The sequence below is a fragment of the Rhincodon typus genome, chromosome 3 (assembly GCF_021869965.1).
Source record: "Rhincodon typus isolate 14 chromosome 3, sRhiTyp1.1, whole genome shotgun sequence".
In the NCBI taxonomy this organism is placed as follows: domain Eukaryota; kingdom Metazoa; phylum Chordata; class Chondrichthyes; order Orectolobiformes; family Rhincodontidae; genus Rhincodon; species Rhincodon typus.
Genome location: NC_063334.1, coordinates 104389516 through 104407117, shown reverse-complemented (window position 1 = coordinate 104407117; position 17602 = coordinate 104389516). Strand labels below are relative to the sequence as shown.

The 17602-nt window shown below is 41.2% G+C and overlaps 1 protein-coding gene across 1 annotated transcript in view; it reads right to left on the bottom strand.

Annotated features, from left to right (window-relative positions):
* Nucleotides 1-17602, bottom strand: part of sorbs2b (sorbin and SH3 domain containing 2b) — a 146081-nt gene that overhangs the window by 58200 nt on the left and 70279 nt on the right. Inside the window, exons 10-14 of the mRNA XM_048593904.1 lie at nucleotides 12043-13525; nucleotides 9058-9081; nucleotides 7480-7506; nucleotides 4402-4433; nucleotides 2984-3030 (exon numbers count right to left, since the gene is read on the bottom strand). Coding sequence (XP_048449861.1) covers nucleotides 2984-3030; nucleotides 4402-4433; nucleotides 7480-7506; nucleotides 9058-9081; nucleotides 12043-13525 — 1613 coding nt within the window. The remainder of the gene's footprint in view (nucleotides 1-2983; nucleotides 3031-4401; nucleotides 4434-7479; nucleotides 7507-9057; nucleotides 9082-12042; nucleotides 13526-17602) is intronic.

Here is a 17602-nt window from a genome sequence, read left to right as displayed (position 1 = left end):
TTTTGTTTCCTCTCCTCTATCCCTCTTCTATCCGCCTCCCACTCTCTCCCTATTTATTTCAAAACCCCCTTCCCCTCCCCCTTTTCTGATGAAGGGTCTAGGCCCGAAACGTCAGCCTCTCTGCTCCTATGATGCTGCTTGGCCTGCTGTGTTCATCCAGCCCTGCACCTTGTTGTCTCGGATTCTCCAGCATCTGCAGTTCCTACTATCTTTGATGCAAGTAAGGTGTTTTCCCTGGACGAAGAGTCTAGAATCAGGGGGCACAGCTTAAAAACAAGGGGGATGTCACTCAGCTTTGAGATGAAGTGAATTTATTTTACTCAGAAGGTTGTAAATGGGTGGCACAGTGGCTCAGGGGTTAGCACTGCTGCCTCACAGCGCCAGGGACCCAGGTTCGATTCTAGCCTCAGGTGACTGTCTGTGTGGAGTTTACACATTCTCCCTGTGTCTGTGTGGGTTTCCTCCAGGTGCTCTGATTTCCTCCCACAGTCCAAAGATGTGCAGGCTAGGTTGACTGGCCATGATAAACTGCCCATAGCATTCAGGGATGCCTAGATTAGGGGGATGGGTCTGGGTGGGATGCTCTGAGGGTTGGTATGGACTTGTTGGGCTGAAGGGCCTATTTCCACACTGTAGGGATTGCATTGAATGGGGGAGCAGGCTTCACTTCTGTTCCTAAGTTTATATCATTTTCACTGGGTGCAGCATTACAAAATTCCACTGAAATAGCTGTGGTGTCTTGGACACAAAAATCACAAAGGGTTTGATTTTCCTTTTCCAAAAAGAAAAGGTGGGGGTGGTGGGGGTGGGGTAGCGGGGTTGTGTTAGGTGGTGGCTAACACATGACTCCCTCCAATCTAGTCATCAAGAACTAACAGGCATGCATAACGGTGAGTACCTCATCCTATCACAGGCCTTGACACTAATGACCTGGGTCACCAGAAGCTGCTAGCCAATCAGATGGTGGCAGCTGCTGGCTCCAAATATCTGTCAAACTTTGTGGAGTCTGGCAACGAAACGGAATACTTACAGTTTCTTCTTCTTTGTGGGGGTGGGTTGTGTGGAGATGAGGGGTTGGAGACAATTACAGCGCAGTGGCTTTGAGGCCACACCTTCACCTGCCATCTATGCCTCTGGCTGTCCCCAGATTGGGGTAGTCGGTCCCCCAGTGTCCCACTAACTTGGGGTTCAGGTCATCACAATTTCCCACTTGGGAGCCGAGCCGCCTTTCTCAGGGAAGCAGATAAAAAGGGAAGTGGTGAGTTGAGGCTTTTAAATGGCCACTAACTGACCACTTAAGGGCAAATGGAAAAAGTGACCCATGGATATTTTTGTCCTACACCTTATTGCTCAATTCTTTCCCCTTCTTACCACCTCTAGGGAGGGGAAACCTCCACTCACAGAGACAGATAAGGGACAAAAACAAAGTTGCTGGAAAAGCTTAGCAGGTCTGGCAGCAACTGAGAAGGAAAAAACAGAGTTAATGTTTCGGGTCTGGTGACCCTTCCTCAGAACAAAACAGCCTCAGTTCTGAGGAAGGGTCACCGGACCCGAAACGTTAACTCTGTTTTTTCCTTCACAGATGCTGCCAGACCTGCTGAGCTTTTCCAGCAACTTTGTTTTTGTTCCTGATTTACAGCATCCGCAGTTCTTTCGGTTTTTATTGTGACAGATAAGGGTTTGGTAATGCACGAAAAGTTTCTTGCCTCAAAAGGCTATGGATCTTTAAATCTCTCTACCCCACAGAACTCAAGATGAGCAGTCATTGAACATATTCAAGATAGGCTTGGAGTGATTGTTGGATGCAAAGAGAATTGAGGGAGATGGAGAATCAGGGTAGGAGATTAGCCACAGTCTTAATGAATAGCAGTGCAGACTCAGAAGACGGATTGGTCAATTACTGCTGCTGTTACTTTTAAAAATTAATTCATGGATGTGGTTGTTACTGGCTGGTTCAGCAATTATTGTCCGTCCCTGATTTGGCTGGAGGTGAACTGCCTTCCAGAACATCTGTATCTTTGGATTGATCCTATGAAATTGAAGGAACAGCAATATATTTCCAAGTCAGGATGGTGAATGGCTTGGACTGCTCTTGCAGGTTGTGGTGTTTCCAGATATCTGCTGCCTTTCTCCTTCTAGATAGTAGTGATCAAGGCTTTGGAAGGTGCTGTTAGAGGAGTCTTGGCAAATTTCTGAAATTCTTTGTGTACTTGGCACATTATGCATCTACTAAGTGTCTCTGATGGAGGGAGTGAATGCTGAAAGAGGTGAATGCAGTGCCAATCAAGCAAGTTATTTTGTCCAGAACAGTGTCAACCTTCTTGAGTTTTGTTGGAGCTGTATTCATCCAGGAAGAGAAAAGTATTCCATCATACTCCTGACTTGTTTCTAGCAGATTTTAAAGCATCTGCAGTTGTGTTACTCGCTGTAGAATTCCTAGTCTCTGATCTGGTACTAAGGTCACGATATTTATATGGCTGCTACAGTTCAGTTCCTTATTAATGGTAATCCCCAGGATGTTGATGGTGTGGGATTCAGTAATGGCAACGCTGTTCAACATCAAAGGCGATAGTTAGATTCTGTATTTTTGGAGGTGGTCAATGTCTTGCAATTGCGTGACACAAGTGTTACTTGCTACCTGGATATTTGGACGTGGATGGCTTTAGTATCTGAGGAGTCGCGAATGGTGCAGAACATTGTGTAATCACCAGAGAACATCCTCACTTCTGACCATATGATGGATGGGAGGTCATTGATGAACCAGCTAAAGATGGTTGGGCCTAGGGGACACTACATTACTTTATGACACCAACAAAAGTATTCACAGCCCTTTGGTGAACAGAAATTTGATTTCACAACATCCTGCCAGCTAGTTAGTGAGAGATCTACTCACAGAGCCTCTTCAGGACCAGATCCTAACTTTGAAAATCTAGAATGCACAAAATAAAGTAAAGCCATTGTAAGACATTTCAACAATACTTACTTTGCTGTTTGAGCCTTAAAATCATAAATTGCTTTAGCAGGCTGTCTCTGAAAAGAGAAAATATGTTTCAAGAAAATAAATACTTTTGTACGGATCGAGGATTTGTTTTGTAAGATCGATGCCATTAATATCATAATGCTGGCATATCTGCGTGACTGAAATTTTCCGAGTTTTGAAGAACACGACCTGAACTCAGATGTAAAGCTAATTTGGTTCCTTGACCTAAATCTTGCGCTAATTATAAAGATTGACTGGATGGCTGTTTGCTTCAAATAGAGTCATACAGCACAGAAACATACTGTTTGGTCCAACTAGTCCACACTGACCATATTCCCAAACTAAACGGAGTCCCACCCGCCTGCATTTGGTCCATATCCCTCCAAACCTTTCCTATTCAGGTACTTATGCAAATTTCTTTTAAACATTATAACTCTACCTGCATCCACCATTTCCTCTAGCAATTCATTCCACACACGAACCACTCACTGTGTAAAAGTTACCCCTCACGTCCTTTTTAAATCTTTCTCCTCTCACCTTAAAAATATGCCCCCTAGTTTTGAACTCTCCCACCCTAAGGAAAAGACCCTCGCTATTCACCCTATTTATGCCCCTCACTATTTTTCCCCCATAACCCTCAATTCTGTCTTTGATTAGAGAATGGTCCTTTTATCATTGTTTACTTTAGGCCATGCAGAATCTAGAGGCCATGTGCCTGTGAGTCAAACACAAGTTAGGCCCTTCAGAATTAAATCAATCTAATGTCCCAATTATTCAAAATAAACATGAAAGCAAATCATTGAAACAATATCATAAAGTTTTTAATCTTTCCTGGTATAATCACTGCAACAAAGGTATAACAAAAACTCAGAACTCCAACTTGCCCCTTTTTACTAATTTATATACTAGGTACCCAATGGATTTTTAAAAATTTATTGATGGGGTGAGGGGCATCACTGGTTAGGACAGTTAGAATAGTTAGGTGCTTGATTTTGACTGGAACAGGCTCAATGGGCTGAAGGGCCTTTTCTGTGCTATAGATCTCAATGACTATACCATTCTATGAAGTCTGGTCATTTTTACATTAATGGTTGTGGGAACTTGCTGCAGACAAACTGGTTGCCACATTTCATACATTACCACAGAGATTACACCACTGTGTAATGGTCTCAGTGTAACAGTGGCTCAATGGTTAGCGTTGCTGCTTTAGAGTGACGGGGACATCGAACATAGAACATAGAACAGTACAGCACAGCACAGGCCCTTCGGCCCACAATGTTGTGCCGAACTTTTACCCTAAACCTAAGGTCTATCTAACCTCCACCCCGACCTTATACTATCACCCATATGCCGATCTAAATAGAACAAACTGACCTGAGGTCAATTCCACCTTCAGGCAATTGTCTGTGTGGAGTTTGAACATTCTCCCCGTGTCTGCGTGCGATTCCTCTGGGTGCTCTGGATTCCTCCCACAATCTAAAGACGTGCAGCTTAGGTGGATTGGCCATGCTAAGTTGCCCAGTACCCAGGGATGTGCAGGCTGGGTGGAGTGGCTATGGGAAATGCAGGGATACAGGGATAGAGTAGGGGGTTGAGTCTGGGTGGGATGCTCTTCAGAGGGTTGGTGTGGACTTAATGGGCTGGATGGCTTGCTTCTACACTGTAGGGATTCTACGATTACACTTCTAAATGAGATTCGCTGGCTATAAAGAGGATTGCAGCATCCAGTCTTCAAAAAGATGATCCTTTATTTGTTTCTTAAAACAGGCAACTGAGTTGAAAGTTCCAAATTTTCTCCCCTCCTGGGTTGAACTGCAGACCTTATATTGCTGAGAATGAAACTACACTGCTAACAGTTGCTCCTGAGATCTAAAGAACATCTGTGCAACAATGTAAATGTAATATAACCACATGGAGGAACATACAGGAGCAGGTCACAGAGTCATAGAGACGTACAGCACAGAAAGAGATTCTTTGGTCCAACTCGTCCATGCCGACCAGATATCCTAAATTAATGTAGCCCCATTTGCCAACATTTGGCCCATACTGCTCTAAACCCTTCCTTTCATGTATCCATCCAGAAATGTTATAATCGTCCCAGCATCCACCACCTCCTCTGGCTGCTCATTCCATACACACTCCAACCTGTGTGAAAAAGTTGCCCCTTAGGTCCCTTTTAAAGCTGTCCCCTGTCACCATAGACCTATGTCCTCTAGTTTTGGACTCCCCTACCTTTTGAAAAAGATCTTGGATATTCTCCCTATCTATGCCCCTCGTACAGTCATAGAGTCAAAGAGCATGTATGACCAGTTGGACTGGTCCAACCAGTCCATGCCGAACATAATCCCAAACTAAACTAGTCCTACCTGCCTCGTCCATATCCCTCCAAACCTTTCCTATTCATGTGCTTATCTAAATGTCTTTTAAACATTATAACCGTGCCTGCATCCACCACTTCCTCAGGAAGCTCATTCCACATGCAAACCACCTCTGCATAAAAAAAATGCCCCTCATGTCTTTTTAAAATCTCTCTCCTCTCACCTTAAAAGTCTGCCCCCCAGTCTTGAAACTTCCCATCCTAAGGAAAAGACAACTACCATTAACTCTACCTATACTCCTCATTATTTTATAAACTCCTACAGGGTCACCTCTCAACCTCCTATGCTCCAGTGAAAAAAGTCCCAGCTTATCCAGCCTTTCTTTATAACTCAAACCTTCCATACCCAGCAACAACCTGGTAAATCTCTTTTGAACCCTCTCCAGCTTAATCATATCCTTCCAATAACTGGACGACCAGAAATGGACACAGTATTCCAGAAGAGGTCTCTCCAATGTCCTGTACAACCTCAACATGACTTCCCAACTCTTATACTCAAGAGACTGAGCAATGAAGGCAAGCATGTCAAATGCCTTTTTAACATCACTGTCTATATGTGACACAAACTTCAAAGAATTATGCACCTGAACTCCTTGGTCCCTCTGTGTTACAACACCACTCAAGACCCTACCACTAAATGTATAAGCCCTACCCTTGTTTGTTGTACCAAAATGCAATACCTTGCATTTATCCAGACTGAACTCCATCGGCCATTTTTCAGCCCATTGACCCAGTTGATCAAGATCCCTTTGTAATCTTAGAAAATCTTTTTCAATGTCTACTATGACACTAATTTTGGTGTCGTTCACAAACTTACTAACCACGCCTTCTATATTTTCATCCAAATCATCAATATAATTGATAAACAAAAGAGGACCCAGAACCGATCCCTGTGGAACACTGCTGATGGCAGACCTCCAGTCTGAGAAGCAACTCTCTATCACCACTCTCTGTCTCCAGCTGTAATGCTGTATTTGTACCAGCCTCCACCACCTCCTCTAGCAGCTCATTCCATACACACACTACCCTCTGTGTGAAAAAGTTGCCCCTTAGGTCCTTTTTAAATCTTTCCCCTATCACCTTAAACCTATATCCGCTAGTTTTGGACTCCCCTACCGTGTGAAAATGACCTTGGCTATTCACCACGTCCATGCCCCTCACAGATTCATACAGCACAGAAACAGACACTCGGTCCAATCAGTCCATGACGAACATGATCCGAAACTAAACTAGTCCCACCTGCCTGATCCTGACCTATGTCCCTCCAAATCTTTCCTATTCATGTACTTATCCAAGTGTCTTTTAAATGTTATAACTGTGCCTGTATCCACCACTTCCTCAGGAAACTGATTCTAAACACGAACCATCCTCTGTGTTAAAAAAGTTGCCTCTCATGTCTTTTTTAAATCTCTCTCTTCTCACCTTAAAAATATGCCCCTTGGTCTTGAAATCCCCCATCCTAGGGAAAAGACACCTACCATTAACCCTATCTATGTCCCTCATGATTTTATAAACCTCTAGAAGGTCACCTCCCAACCGCCTATGGTCCAGCGAAAAACAAGTCCCAGCCTCTCTAGCTTTTCTTAATAACTCAAATCTTCCATACCAGCAAAATCCTCCTAAATCTCTTCTGAACCCTCTCTAGCTTCATAATATCCTTCTTGTAACAGGGAGACCAGAACTGGACACAGTACTGCAGAAGAGGCCTCATCAATATTCTGTACAACCTCAACATGACTTCCCAACTCCTATACTCAATGCATTGACCAATAAAGGTAAGCGTACCAAACACTTGATCTATGAGATATTTTTGTGGGGAGGATTCTGTCTATAACATTTTACAATTACACATATAAAAGCAAAATTAAATAATTATTCATAGTACTGTGCTGTTGTCTTTTTCCAGTTACCTCTTTATCTTCTGGTTTCCTACGAGGTTCATCTGTCAGTCCTCTACGGTCTTTTAATGTTGCTCGGCCCATTTCTGAGACAATCCTATGAGAATCCTGATCTATTTGAAATAAAATGTAAGAAAATAAGCAACAAGTTCAAACACTACTGTCCACACTATGGACCAGGTGGAGGTTTTTTTTGACTGTTTGGTCAAAAGACGTGCCCATATTCAGATTTAAGAATGGACTGGAATGGCCTCTGAGTTTTCAAATATATTCTTAAACATCACATAGTAATTCTAGGAAAATGCAGGCTGCAGAATAACTGTCATTTCTCAAAGATAGTCTGATTTCTGAAGTACAGTGAACCTGCAGGGTTACTTTAATTTTTTTCCATGACTAAGTTCAAATCACATTAATGTCCAAGTGAGTAAAGAATAAATCTCGTATGGATTTCTGCAGATGAAGGGGCATGAGGTTAAAGGCATCAAGTTCCATGGTCAGAGTTGAAGGCTGTGGAATACTGGAATACAGCTAAGGCCTGCTAAGGCTCCTCGGTGAACTCAAAATAGATGAAGGCACAGTAGGCAACTCCACTCTCTGATTTAAAACAAAATGCTCCAGAATTGTTGTGAAACTGTATGAAATGTTGCATATTGGCACTGCTGACACTTATAAATGTCCTTGGTTAGTGTTAGGCTTATTTCGCGTTATTTCGAGCACTCCAGACTGGCTGCTGTATTTGTAGAGTGGAATGTCTGGTTAAATTCCTGCCTGCATATGCTCCATCATTTTATTTCAGGGACTGATCTCTGAAACAGTCACCAGTATCAGAACTCAAAAAGTTATAAGCATGCTTTTTAAAAAAAAAAATCAATAAATGTGTATTCAATAGATAGAATAAAAACAGCTTATACGTTTCCTTGTTATCTGTTATTCAAAAACCCTATACTATCTGGAAGCTAAAAATACCTGACAATATGCAACACTTTATTCCTAAATTTCTATTCCATATTTATTAATCATTTATTCAAGGCATGATGATTTCACTAGCTTTTATCGGCAACTCATTGCTATTTAGTACTCACTGTTTATTGCATCTTTAGTCAACAGTTCATAAATAGGTAAGGCCACATCAATATGAAGATCTATTACAGAATTACGTCACATTGCACATATCTATTCTGAGTTTAACATATTGCAATTTAATAACTTGTTACACCCAGAGGCAATAGCCATAGGAGTTCAGGAGCACTACATACCTTACAGTCTGTTCTGATTTGTATGCAGCTAAGCCATATAACTTACAGCAGGCCTGGCCTAACAGAAGCAGCAGTTTGGTTGACACAGAGCACATACTGAGAAAATGACGGAATCAACTGGGACAAGAACCAGCCAATCAGGAAAAGGAAGTAGTGAAGTTCAGGGGCAGCATCACTGTATTGGTGAAGTTTTACTGATTGTATCAGCCACAGACTGACATCATCCCAGGTTAGGCGCTTGTAGGAATTTTGAGATTTTCCTTAAATTGCAAAGAGTGATCCATCCATCATCTGTGGATTTTCACAACCAAAAAGTGGATTTCTAAAACCGAGCCATTTATGCAATTGTTGCAAACAGTCTTTTAGATTGCTGTTATTAGCTATCCACTATTCCTTGGTGAATCTCCATCATGGAAAGTGTGGAATGTTACTGTCTTAGTTCTGTTTTCAAAACTTCCTACCCAAACCCCTCTGTCACTTTACCTCTCTCTGTGCCATGAAAAATCCCTCAGGAACTCTTAAATCCTGACTGTTCTTTCTTTCCACCTTCCCTCTCGCTCTCTGGATCTCCTGGCAATATGTAGCTCAGTGCCTTGCCTTACAGAGCAGGCATCCATACAGACAATGGCAAAGCAATCACATTCTTCAAATTTTTTTCCTGACACACCTTGTTTTAGATGAACTTAATCTAATCCACAAAAATACTTCATGTTGAAATCAGTTTCCCTGGGCTCAGAAACAGCACAATGACCTGGACAACTAATGAGGAAGGGTCACTACATTCATGGTCAGATTATTTATTAAGATGGAAATAATTTTTTTTTAATTTGTGCATGGAACAAATTCTGGCTGAGCCAGAATTTATTGACCATCCCTCAGTGCCTAGGGGTCAGTTAACAGTCCACCACATTGTTGAGGTTCTGGAATCACATGTAGACCAGACCAGGTAAGGATGACAGATTTCCTCTTCTAAAGGACAATCGTAAACCAGATGAGTTTTTCCTGATGATCAACAATAGATTAATGGTCATCATTAGACCCTTAATTCCAGATTCTTTATTGAACTCAAATTTTACCATCTGTCATGGTGGGATTTGAACCCAGATTCCCCAGAACATTAGCTGAGTTTCTGGATTAATAGGTCTAGCAATAATACCACTAGGCCATTGCCTCCCTGATAGATGATAGCATTGGCAGTCCTGGATTTCTACTCTGTATTGTGCATTAATGTTTTGTTTTTCAAACTGCACATATTCAGTACCATTTCATTTGTAAACAACTTGTTATGTGATGACACGAATTAAGACCAAGCAGGGAAAAAAAATCATTCAGTTGTTAAAAGTCTATACGCCATTTGGTATCCATGAATTCAAATGAGAAACATAAAAATGACTGGTAAAGTAGCACATATTTAGACTAGCTTAAATTAATTCACCCCCTGCCTCTAGTTCGATATACGCCGTACCTGAGCTATTATTAGCCTTGATTTAATTATATTTTAGCTTTAACAATTCAACAATATGAAGGTTATGGATGGATGGTCTCATCACCTCTTTTAATACAATTGGGAATTCCAAAATCTAGATTTTTAAAAAATTTTTAAATAGAATATGTCAGCATGTTTCCAGACGGAACAACTGAGAAAAGACCAATTAAAAATTGATACATTGTGTCCTCTGCTTAAAGTGAAAGAGCTTCCGAGTGCATCGAGTGTACCCGGTATGATCAGGTACCCTGCAGAGCTGAATTCCTAGTTCATTTTAGGCTGGTGCAGCTACTGTCAGTTTAAATACTGTGTGGACCTGGAATATTTAAAGCAGACCCAGATTCTGAAGACAGACGAGAATTGAAAGCAATATTTAATAGCAAAAAAGATACTTGTCTGTAATTTTCAGATGCAATGTTGGCAAACCTCTCAATGGCGTGAATTAAAAGCAGCTGTTCCTCTTAAGTCAAAGGGACAATAAGAAGGGGACATCATTTCAAAGTGGAAGGCAGAAGGTTTAGTGGGGATTCAAGGAGAAGCATTTTCACCTAGACGGTGGTGGCAATCTGGGATACACTGCCTGGGAGGGTAGTTGAGATGGGCCACGTCACCACCTTTAAAAAGTACTTGGCTGAGTACTTGAAACATTCAAGGCTATGGGCCTAGCGCTGGAAGGTGAAACTGGTGTAGATTTAATGTCGCTTTAGTGGTGCAGACTTGATGGGCTGAAGGGCATCTTCAGAACTGTCTGATTATATAAAATTGACAGCAATGTCAGGTTCTGCAAGTGCAGTTAAAACTAAAAATCTATTTAGCTGCTGATGACAGAGTCTGAGCAATTGAAAGTGTTTGGTGGTGGAGAGGAGGAAATAGGATTTCAGAAGTTGTTTCTTGTTGGAAGGGTTATTTCTGACACAAGTATAATGGGCTGAATGGTTATCCCTCCACACTTAAATTTCTACAATTTATTAAAAATCCACTTACCACTTTTAATCAATAATAAAACTTATGGTAAATTTCATCTTGTTTTTTAAAAAAACTGAAAGCACAAATATAAATTATTTGTACATTTTATGCTTTTCCCATCATCAATTTTTCAGGTACAGTATTAATGACTGCACTGAAAAAAAACTCTTATATTAACCTAATTGGGAAAATAGGCATGATAATCTTAAAGAGGCCTGAGAGTGAACAATAACAGAAAATACATAGAATTGATTAGTTTGTGAAACTCATTCTGGTCATTTTCTTCATTAGTATTACTTATTTCATATAGCATATATAGATATATATCAGTTTTTTAAATCACAGAATCCCTACCGTGTGGAAATAGGCCATTCAACTAATAAGTCCACACCAACCATCTGAAGATCATCCCAACCAGACCCACCTCCCTACCTTTTCCCTGAAACCCTATATTTCCTATGGCTAATGCACCTGACCTATACATCCCTGTACACTTCAGGCAATTTAGCATAGCCAATCCACCTACCCTGCACATCTTTAACCTGTGGGAGGAAACTGGAGAACCCGGAGGAAACCCACGTAGACACGGGGAGGTCATGCAAACTCCACACAGACAGTTGCCCGGGTGTGGAATTGAACCCGGGTCCCTGGTGCTATGAGGCAGCAGTGCTAACCACCGAGCCATCATATCGTTTGAAGAATTCAAGTATTGTATTGTATTAAAAAGTTTTAAAATATTTATATATTTCATAAACTATCAACCAATGATTGTGATGAATAAGAAGTTTGCGTCTAATAGGTCTAACTATTTCGTTTAGCTTACACATTTTAAAAAATTTTGCTGCCCCTCCTCCCCGATTATTATTAACATTTTAACATGCACCAACTCTTTCTCTAGATACTACCACATCTCCAATCTTAAGTAAGGGGCCATACACCCTGACTTTAGCAGTTCTCTAAAGATAACATGTTTTTCTCCCTTTTAAATGTAAGTATAGATGGAAAAATGGATGAAGAATGAATGGTTGATGGTCACACAATTGCCAGACACACATTGAAGGTAATGGTTTATATGCCACCTTGGTAGTATGTGCAATCATTCTCTGGGTTGTTGTTGGTGTCCATGTCCTGATAAGAGGCACTAAAGGGATGTTTTTCATAATCACACTGGTACAAAGGAAAATTAACCTCCTCCTCTTGCCGGTCAGAAGGCAGTGGACTCTGCTTTTTCCTCAGAACCTTGAGGGAAGAGTTTCGTTCAGGAATATCCGGAAGCAGTTCAGTTATCAGTCTGTGTAGTATGCTGTTATCAGGTAGACTCCCACGCCTCTTTTCTGCTTTGATATGATCGTAGATGTCTTTCAATGCAGAATCCAGTGCTTCAAACACTGATTTAGATTTTGGTTTCTCAGTTTTTCTTTGAGGAGGTAAGCCCTTTTTCCTCCTGAAAGGCACGGGACTGACAAGGAATGCCAACTTGGAGAGGTTGGACTCTGCTTCAGGCTTCCTGGGGGCTGTCTTTTTCTCTTGATTGGCCCTTTCATGTTTCAGCATGGTGGTGAATCTTGTGTAAGAGGCTGGGCACCTGCCTTTGCAGGAGCTGAGAAGATGCTTATGGTGATGGGCATGGTGGCCTGAGCCATAAAAACTTTCTGAAGAGGTGAACGAGTAATGGTCAAAGTCACTTTCACTACAAAAGGATGAGCCTTCAACTGGGATGCAATCACTGAGGTCTGACACCATTACCTCATGGTCACTGTCCATTTCCAAGCTTTCAAACCGCGATGCTATTCTTTGCTGGTTTTCGTTTGTCACTTTAATATGAATCGGCATCATAGCTTTAGAGATGCAATGCTGTTGCATCATAGATACTTTCCTGCCTTGATTTTCCTCATCTAATAGTGATTCAATGGATAACCGTCGTTTTGGGAGGACTGTCCTGTTTGCAGTCGGGTAGGCAGTTTCAGTTAGCATCACATTATCCAGATTGGGCATAGATTTGGACTTGATAAGTTTTTCAAATTCAGAGATTCTGGTTGGTACCATGTCCCTAGGCACCTCGTTGGAAAATTCTTTCCATTCTGAAAAGATACCTCTGTGCTGCTCCTGTTCGTATTGTAACACCCTGGATTTCACAGTACAGATTACTTCTGGATTGATTAATTCATTGCGGTTTATATGATGCATTTTTTTGTACAACTTCAAGAAGCCTTTGCCACCACGTGCTGACTTGCAGCGAATGCGTGATCTATGGGGCTTCCCATTCCCAGTCCCGTGAGGTGAAAGCCAACCTCTGGAGTATTCTCCTTTGGGCTGCTCTTCGCAAAGTAATGTCACCATGCTCTCAGACTTAGGCTGCTCCTCCTGAACGTCAACGTAGTCGTTTTGCAACAGGTCGTCACAGCTGCGAGACTTCTGCTTCGGTGAAGTGGCTTCATCTGTGCTGCTCCAAGCTTCAGCATTTTGTCGGTTCAGGTGCCAGCCATTCTTGAACAGGACAGATCTTTTTGGGCTGGGTGTGATTACAACCAGGGGCTGGCTATGGCGACTACTGTGACCTAACTTAAGAGAAGCATTCTGGTTTTGAAGTACACAGCTAAGCAGGGGTGGGTATGATCTGCTAACATCCCCACCTTTCAGATCCATAGAGCAGCATGGTTAAAAGAAAGACAATTCCAGAATTAACAGACATTAAAAGACAGTATTTCAGTAGCAGAAAACCAATAAGAATAGCAAAGAAGTAAGGATTGTGCATGAACATCATGTACTGTACTTAACCAAGTTTGGTAAAATGCCACTCTTAAGATTATTATAATATCTACTTTGGCTTGGAGTTCTTCACATCGTATCGAAAAATGCTCATGTTTTAAAGAAGAATTAGCTCCTTTAGGATTGATAGCTGTTTTCTAGAAGACATTAAACTTGGGACAAATTTTTAGTTTCACTTCTTGTGAACAAAACCAAAGGAAGGAGCTACAATCTAGGAGCATACTCCCCTTCGCTCTCGAGCCCAATAAATATCATCATCAGTTAATAATTTGCATTGGTTGAATAGATACTTACTTTAATTATAGCTTTGCTTTATAAGCACAAGCCCAAAACTATGGTTTAATGAAATCACATTGCCAAATTTCCTCTCAGCCATAATTTAATATTTTTGTGAGGTTTCAAACTATTGTATAAAAGTTACGGATTTGATAGATTTGTTAAGTATCAGTTATGTATATTGAAGGGGAGAAGAATGGCAATTTCATCGATCATTAATCTATCTTTCATTGGTCAATGAACCTTTACACCTACCATTGCAAAAGGCATGCTGTGGTAATTTTTATGGTAAAATTCATTCATATAGTTACATTATTACTAACATTTTTATTCAATGAGGATTAATTTTTCTGTGACATTAGTTCTTTGAAAACAATTCCTTTTTTTTAGTGTTGATGCATTATATGGTAATCAGATGTTCAGACAATTGTGGTAATACATCAGCCAAGACAGATTACGTAAAGATATTCAACAGTGCACAAAAATTGAAATATTTAAGCAAAGCGAAAAATTAACAAGTTAGCATAATTCAGCAACAGAAACATGCAGAATATAAAGATTTGCACATTCTACGGATAAGTTATTTGAATATGTTAAGTAAGAAAAGTGAAAAACAAATTTCTGTGGATAGTCAACTGTCTAGTTTCTCTGTTCCACTCTGTGTTGGATTCCCAACCTTTCTCTCTCTTCTTCGTGGGAGTTAGGCACTTTTCTTATTTTGCGGCATATTCATCCCCTTTTCATGCTTTTGCTGCATCTTTACTTCTCTTCCATTGTGCTTCATCTCTCTTTTGTAACAGTTGCAACTATTCCACATGGTTTTCATATTAATTCAATCTTTTTTCTGTTAACATGTGTCCAGTTGTGGCATTTTCACATGGTTAGTACTATTGAGATTTTGGAAAGGGTGCAGAGGAGATCCAGCATAGCAATTCTTCACTTAAAGGATCTTAATTAGCAAGATAGACTATAAGGGTTGGTACTCTACCCTTGAGTGCAGCATGGACTGACTGAAGTTTGTAAGATAATGAAAGTTTGTTCCAATGACTGGAGCAGGGGTGATCAAAGGCCCCTATGTTAGGTTGCAGGTTAGAGGTCAGGAGGTGGTTGGTTTCCTGAGAACAGGGGACTTATGGATAAGATTGTCATCGACAATGGCAGACATTGATTTGTTGAAATTCTTCAAGAGAGAGCAGAATTTGTTTCTGGCAGATTGCATTTGTGAATGTTTCTAATGCCCGAAATTCTCAATCCTTCTACAGACAGAACGTACAAAAGTAATTGAGGAGTGATCTTACTGAAGCAGACAAGATTCTGAGGGGAGGGGGAGGGGGTTTGACAGGGTAGGTGTTGTGAAGATGTTTCCACTCGTGGGGGAATTGTGAACAAGGGGACTTAGTTACAGGATAAGGGGACACTGATTAAAAACTGACAGCTGAAGGAGAATAGTGAATACCTGGAATTGTCTACCCAGAAAGGTGTGGAAGCTAGATCATTGAACATTTTAGAGAGGAGTTCGATGGGTTTTTGAAATATCAAGGAGTTGAGGGCTGTAAGAGCTGACATGGAAGAGGAGTTGAGGCCTAGGGCAGATCAGCCAAGATTTTGTTGAATGGTGGGGCAGACTTGAGGGGCCACATGACCTAATCATACTTCTTAATGTTCTTATGATCTGCCCAATATCTACTCTTCAATCAACATTATGTACAAAAAACAGGTTTTCCAGAAATTATCCCATTGTTGTTTGGGAGAGTTTGCTATGTTGCAAATAGGCTCTGGTGTTCCCTACATTACAACAGTGACTACACTTCAAAAACACTTCATTGCCATTTATGCACTGTGTATTGTCCAGTAGTCATTAAGAGTGCTATATAATTGCAAGTCTTTCTTTCTTTCTTCACCTATCCTAGATTATGACATGGGACTGGATATTACGGCCCCTCAACCACTGGCTTTTAAGTCTGGGGATAGCAACAGTGTGAGGGGAATGTAAAACTCATCAGATGAGCTTCTTGCTGTTAGCTGCCTGCCTTCAGCCTATCAGAAATTTTCAGGGTTGGGAGCAGATAGGCAAGTATTGGGTGGTCACCCATCCTTGGGTCTACTGAGCCCTCGATTAGCCAATTAATGGCTATTTACGAGCCTTATTGCACTACTATATCAAGGGCATACTCACACTATGGGGGAAGACCAGCAGGTTTAGTTGCATGGGCTGGCATCAAGAAAGGGGAGGGTGACAAATTTGTAGCTCCCTTGAGGCCGTTGCTGAATTCTCTCCCAATGTCAACCCCCCCGTTTAACGTACTCCCGACCCCCAGCTTTTGGAGCTGATTCCCCTACTCCCCCGGCTAAGACCCCAGACTTACCTGGACTTTGCACAGTGGGACTGCCTGCAGTGGCCACGGTTCCTGATCGGCACTGTTGGGATTGCGATCAGGCAGGGATAAGTGTTCTTGACATGTCAGCAAGGTGGGCTCAAATTCAGGTTTTGAACAAAACAGGAAAATAGCTACCAGGAAGAAATGAAAAGGGTAACTGGGTCCAGTGTTATTGCCACGGAGTTACGTAGTGTGTTTCATTGAAGATACGGCCTGGGAAACATGCTATATCAGATACTTAATGGGATTGGGGCTTGGAAGCATGTACATGGATGCACCATGATGCATAACTCTACAAACATATATTTAATCTAAATTGCATCAAACAAATTATGAAGTAATTTTTCATAACTGAAAGACAGTCCAAAGTACATCACAGCCAACAATGTATTTTTGATAAACAAAGTAGTTTTGAAGTCTAGTCACTGTTGTAGCACAAATAAACACAGCTTCCATTTAACCAGGATTGGCCTGGACACAAACACTGATGGGAGCACAAACACTGATGGGAGTACAAACCCTTTTGATTTTTAAAAAATGCCATTGAATTTTTAACATCTATGTTCAAAGCCAGATATCAATTCAGATTGAGTGACCCATCAGCCTCTGCTCAAATCCTGGGACTGGGGCTTGCACCTATGATCATCTGATCAGGGTGGAAATGCAGTCATTGAGTCGAGGTTAATCTCCTTATTAAATGCTGTTAAATCCTTATTAAACCCCCTTTTTAAAAACATGTTAATCACATTTATGTCCAATTGTAGGAATCGTTATGATTCTGTCAGGATACCTGCATAAGAAATTTCAACGAGTTCTAACAAATTCAGCTTCCAGATTTGAAATTTGAAGCTTTTGCAATTTCCTTATCTTGCCACAAGTTCAGGGGATGTTTGAGCAGGTACTAATCAGGTAACATGAGAAAACTCTGTTTCCACATCAAATTTTCTCAAATATCACATCATAAGCAAATCAAGAGTGGGATTAACAAAAGCATATCATTTGCTCATGTCAATGGGATTTGTGCCTCAGATGTATGGACACTTAGATTGGGATTTTCTTCCATCTCTCAGCTCACCCTCCCCAACCCCTATTTAATTGAATCAGAGATAGTAGGAACTGCAGATGCTGGAGAATCCGAGACAACAAGGTGCAGGGCTGGATGAACACAGCAGGCCAAGCAGCATCATAGGAGCAGAGAGGCTGACGTTTCGGGCCT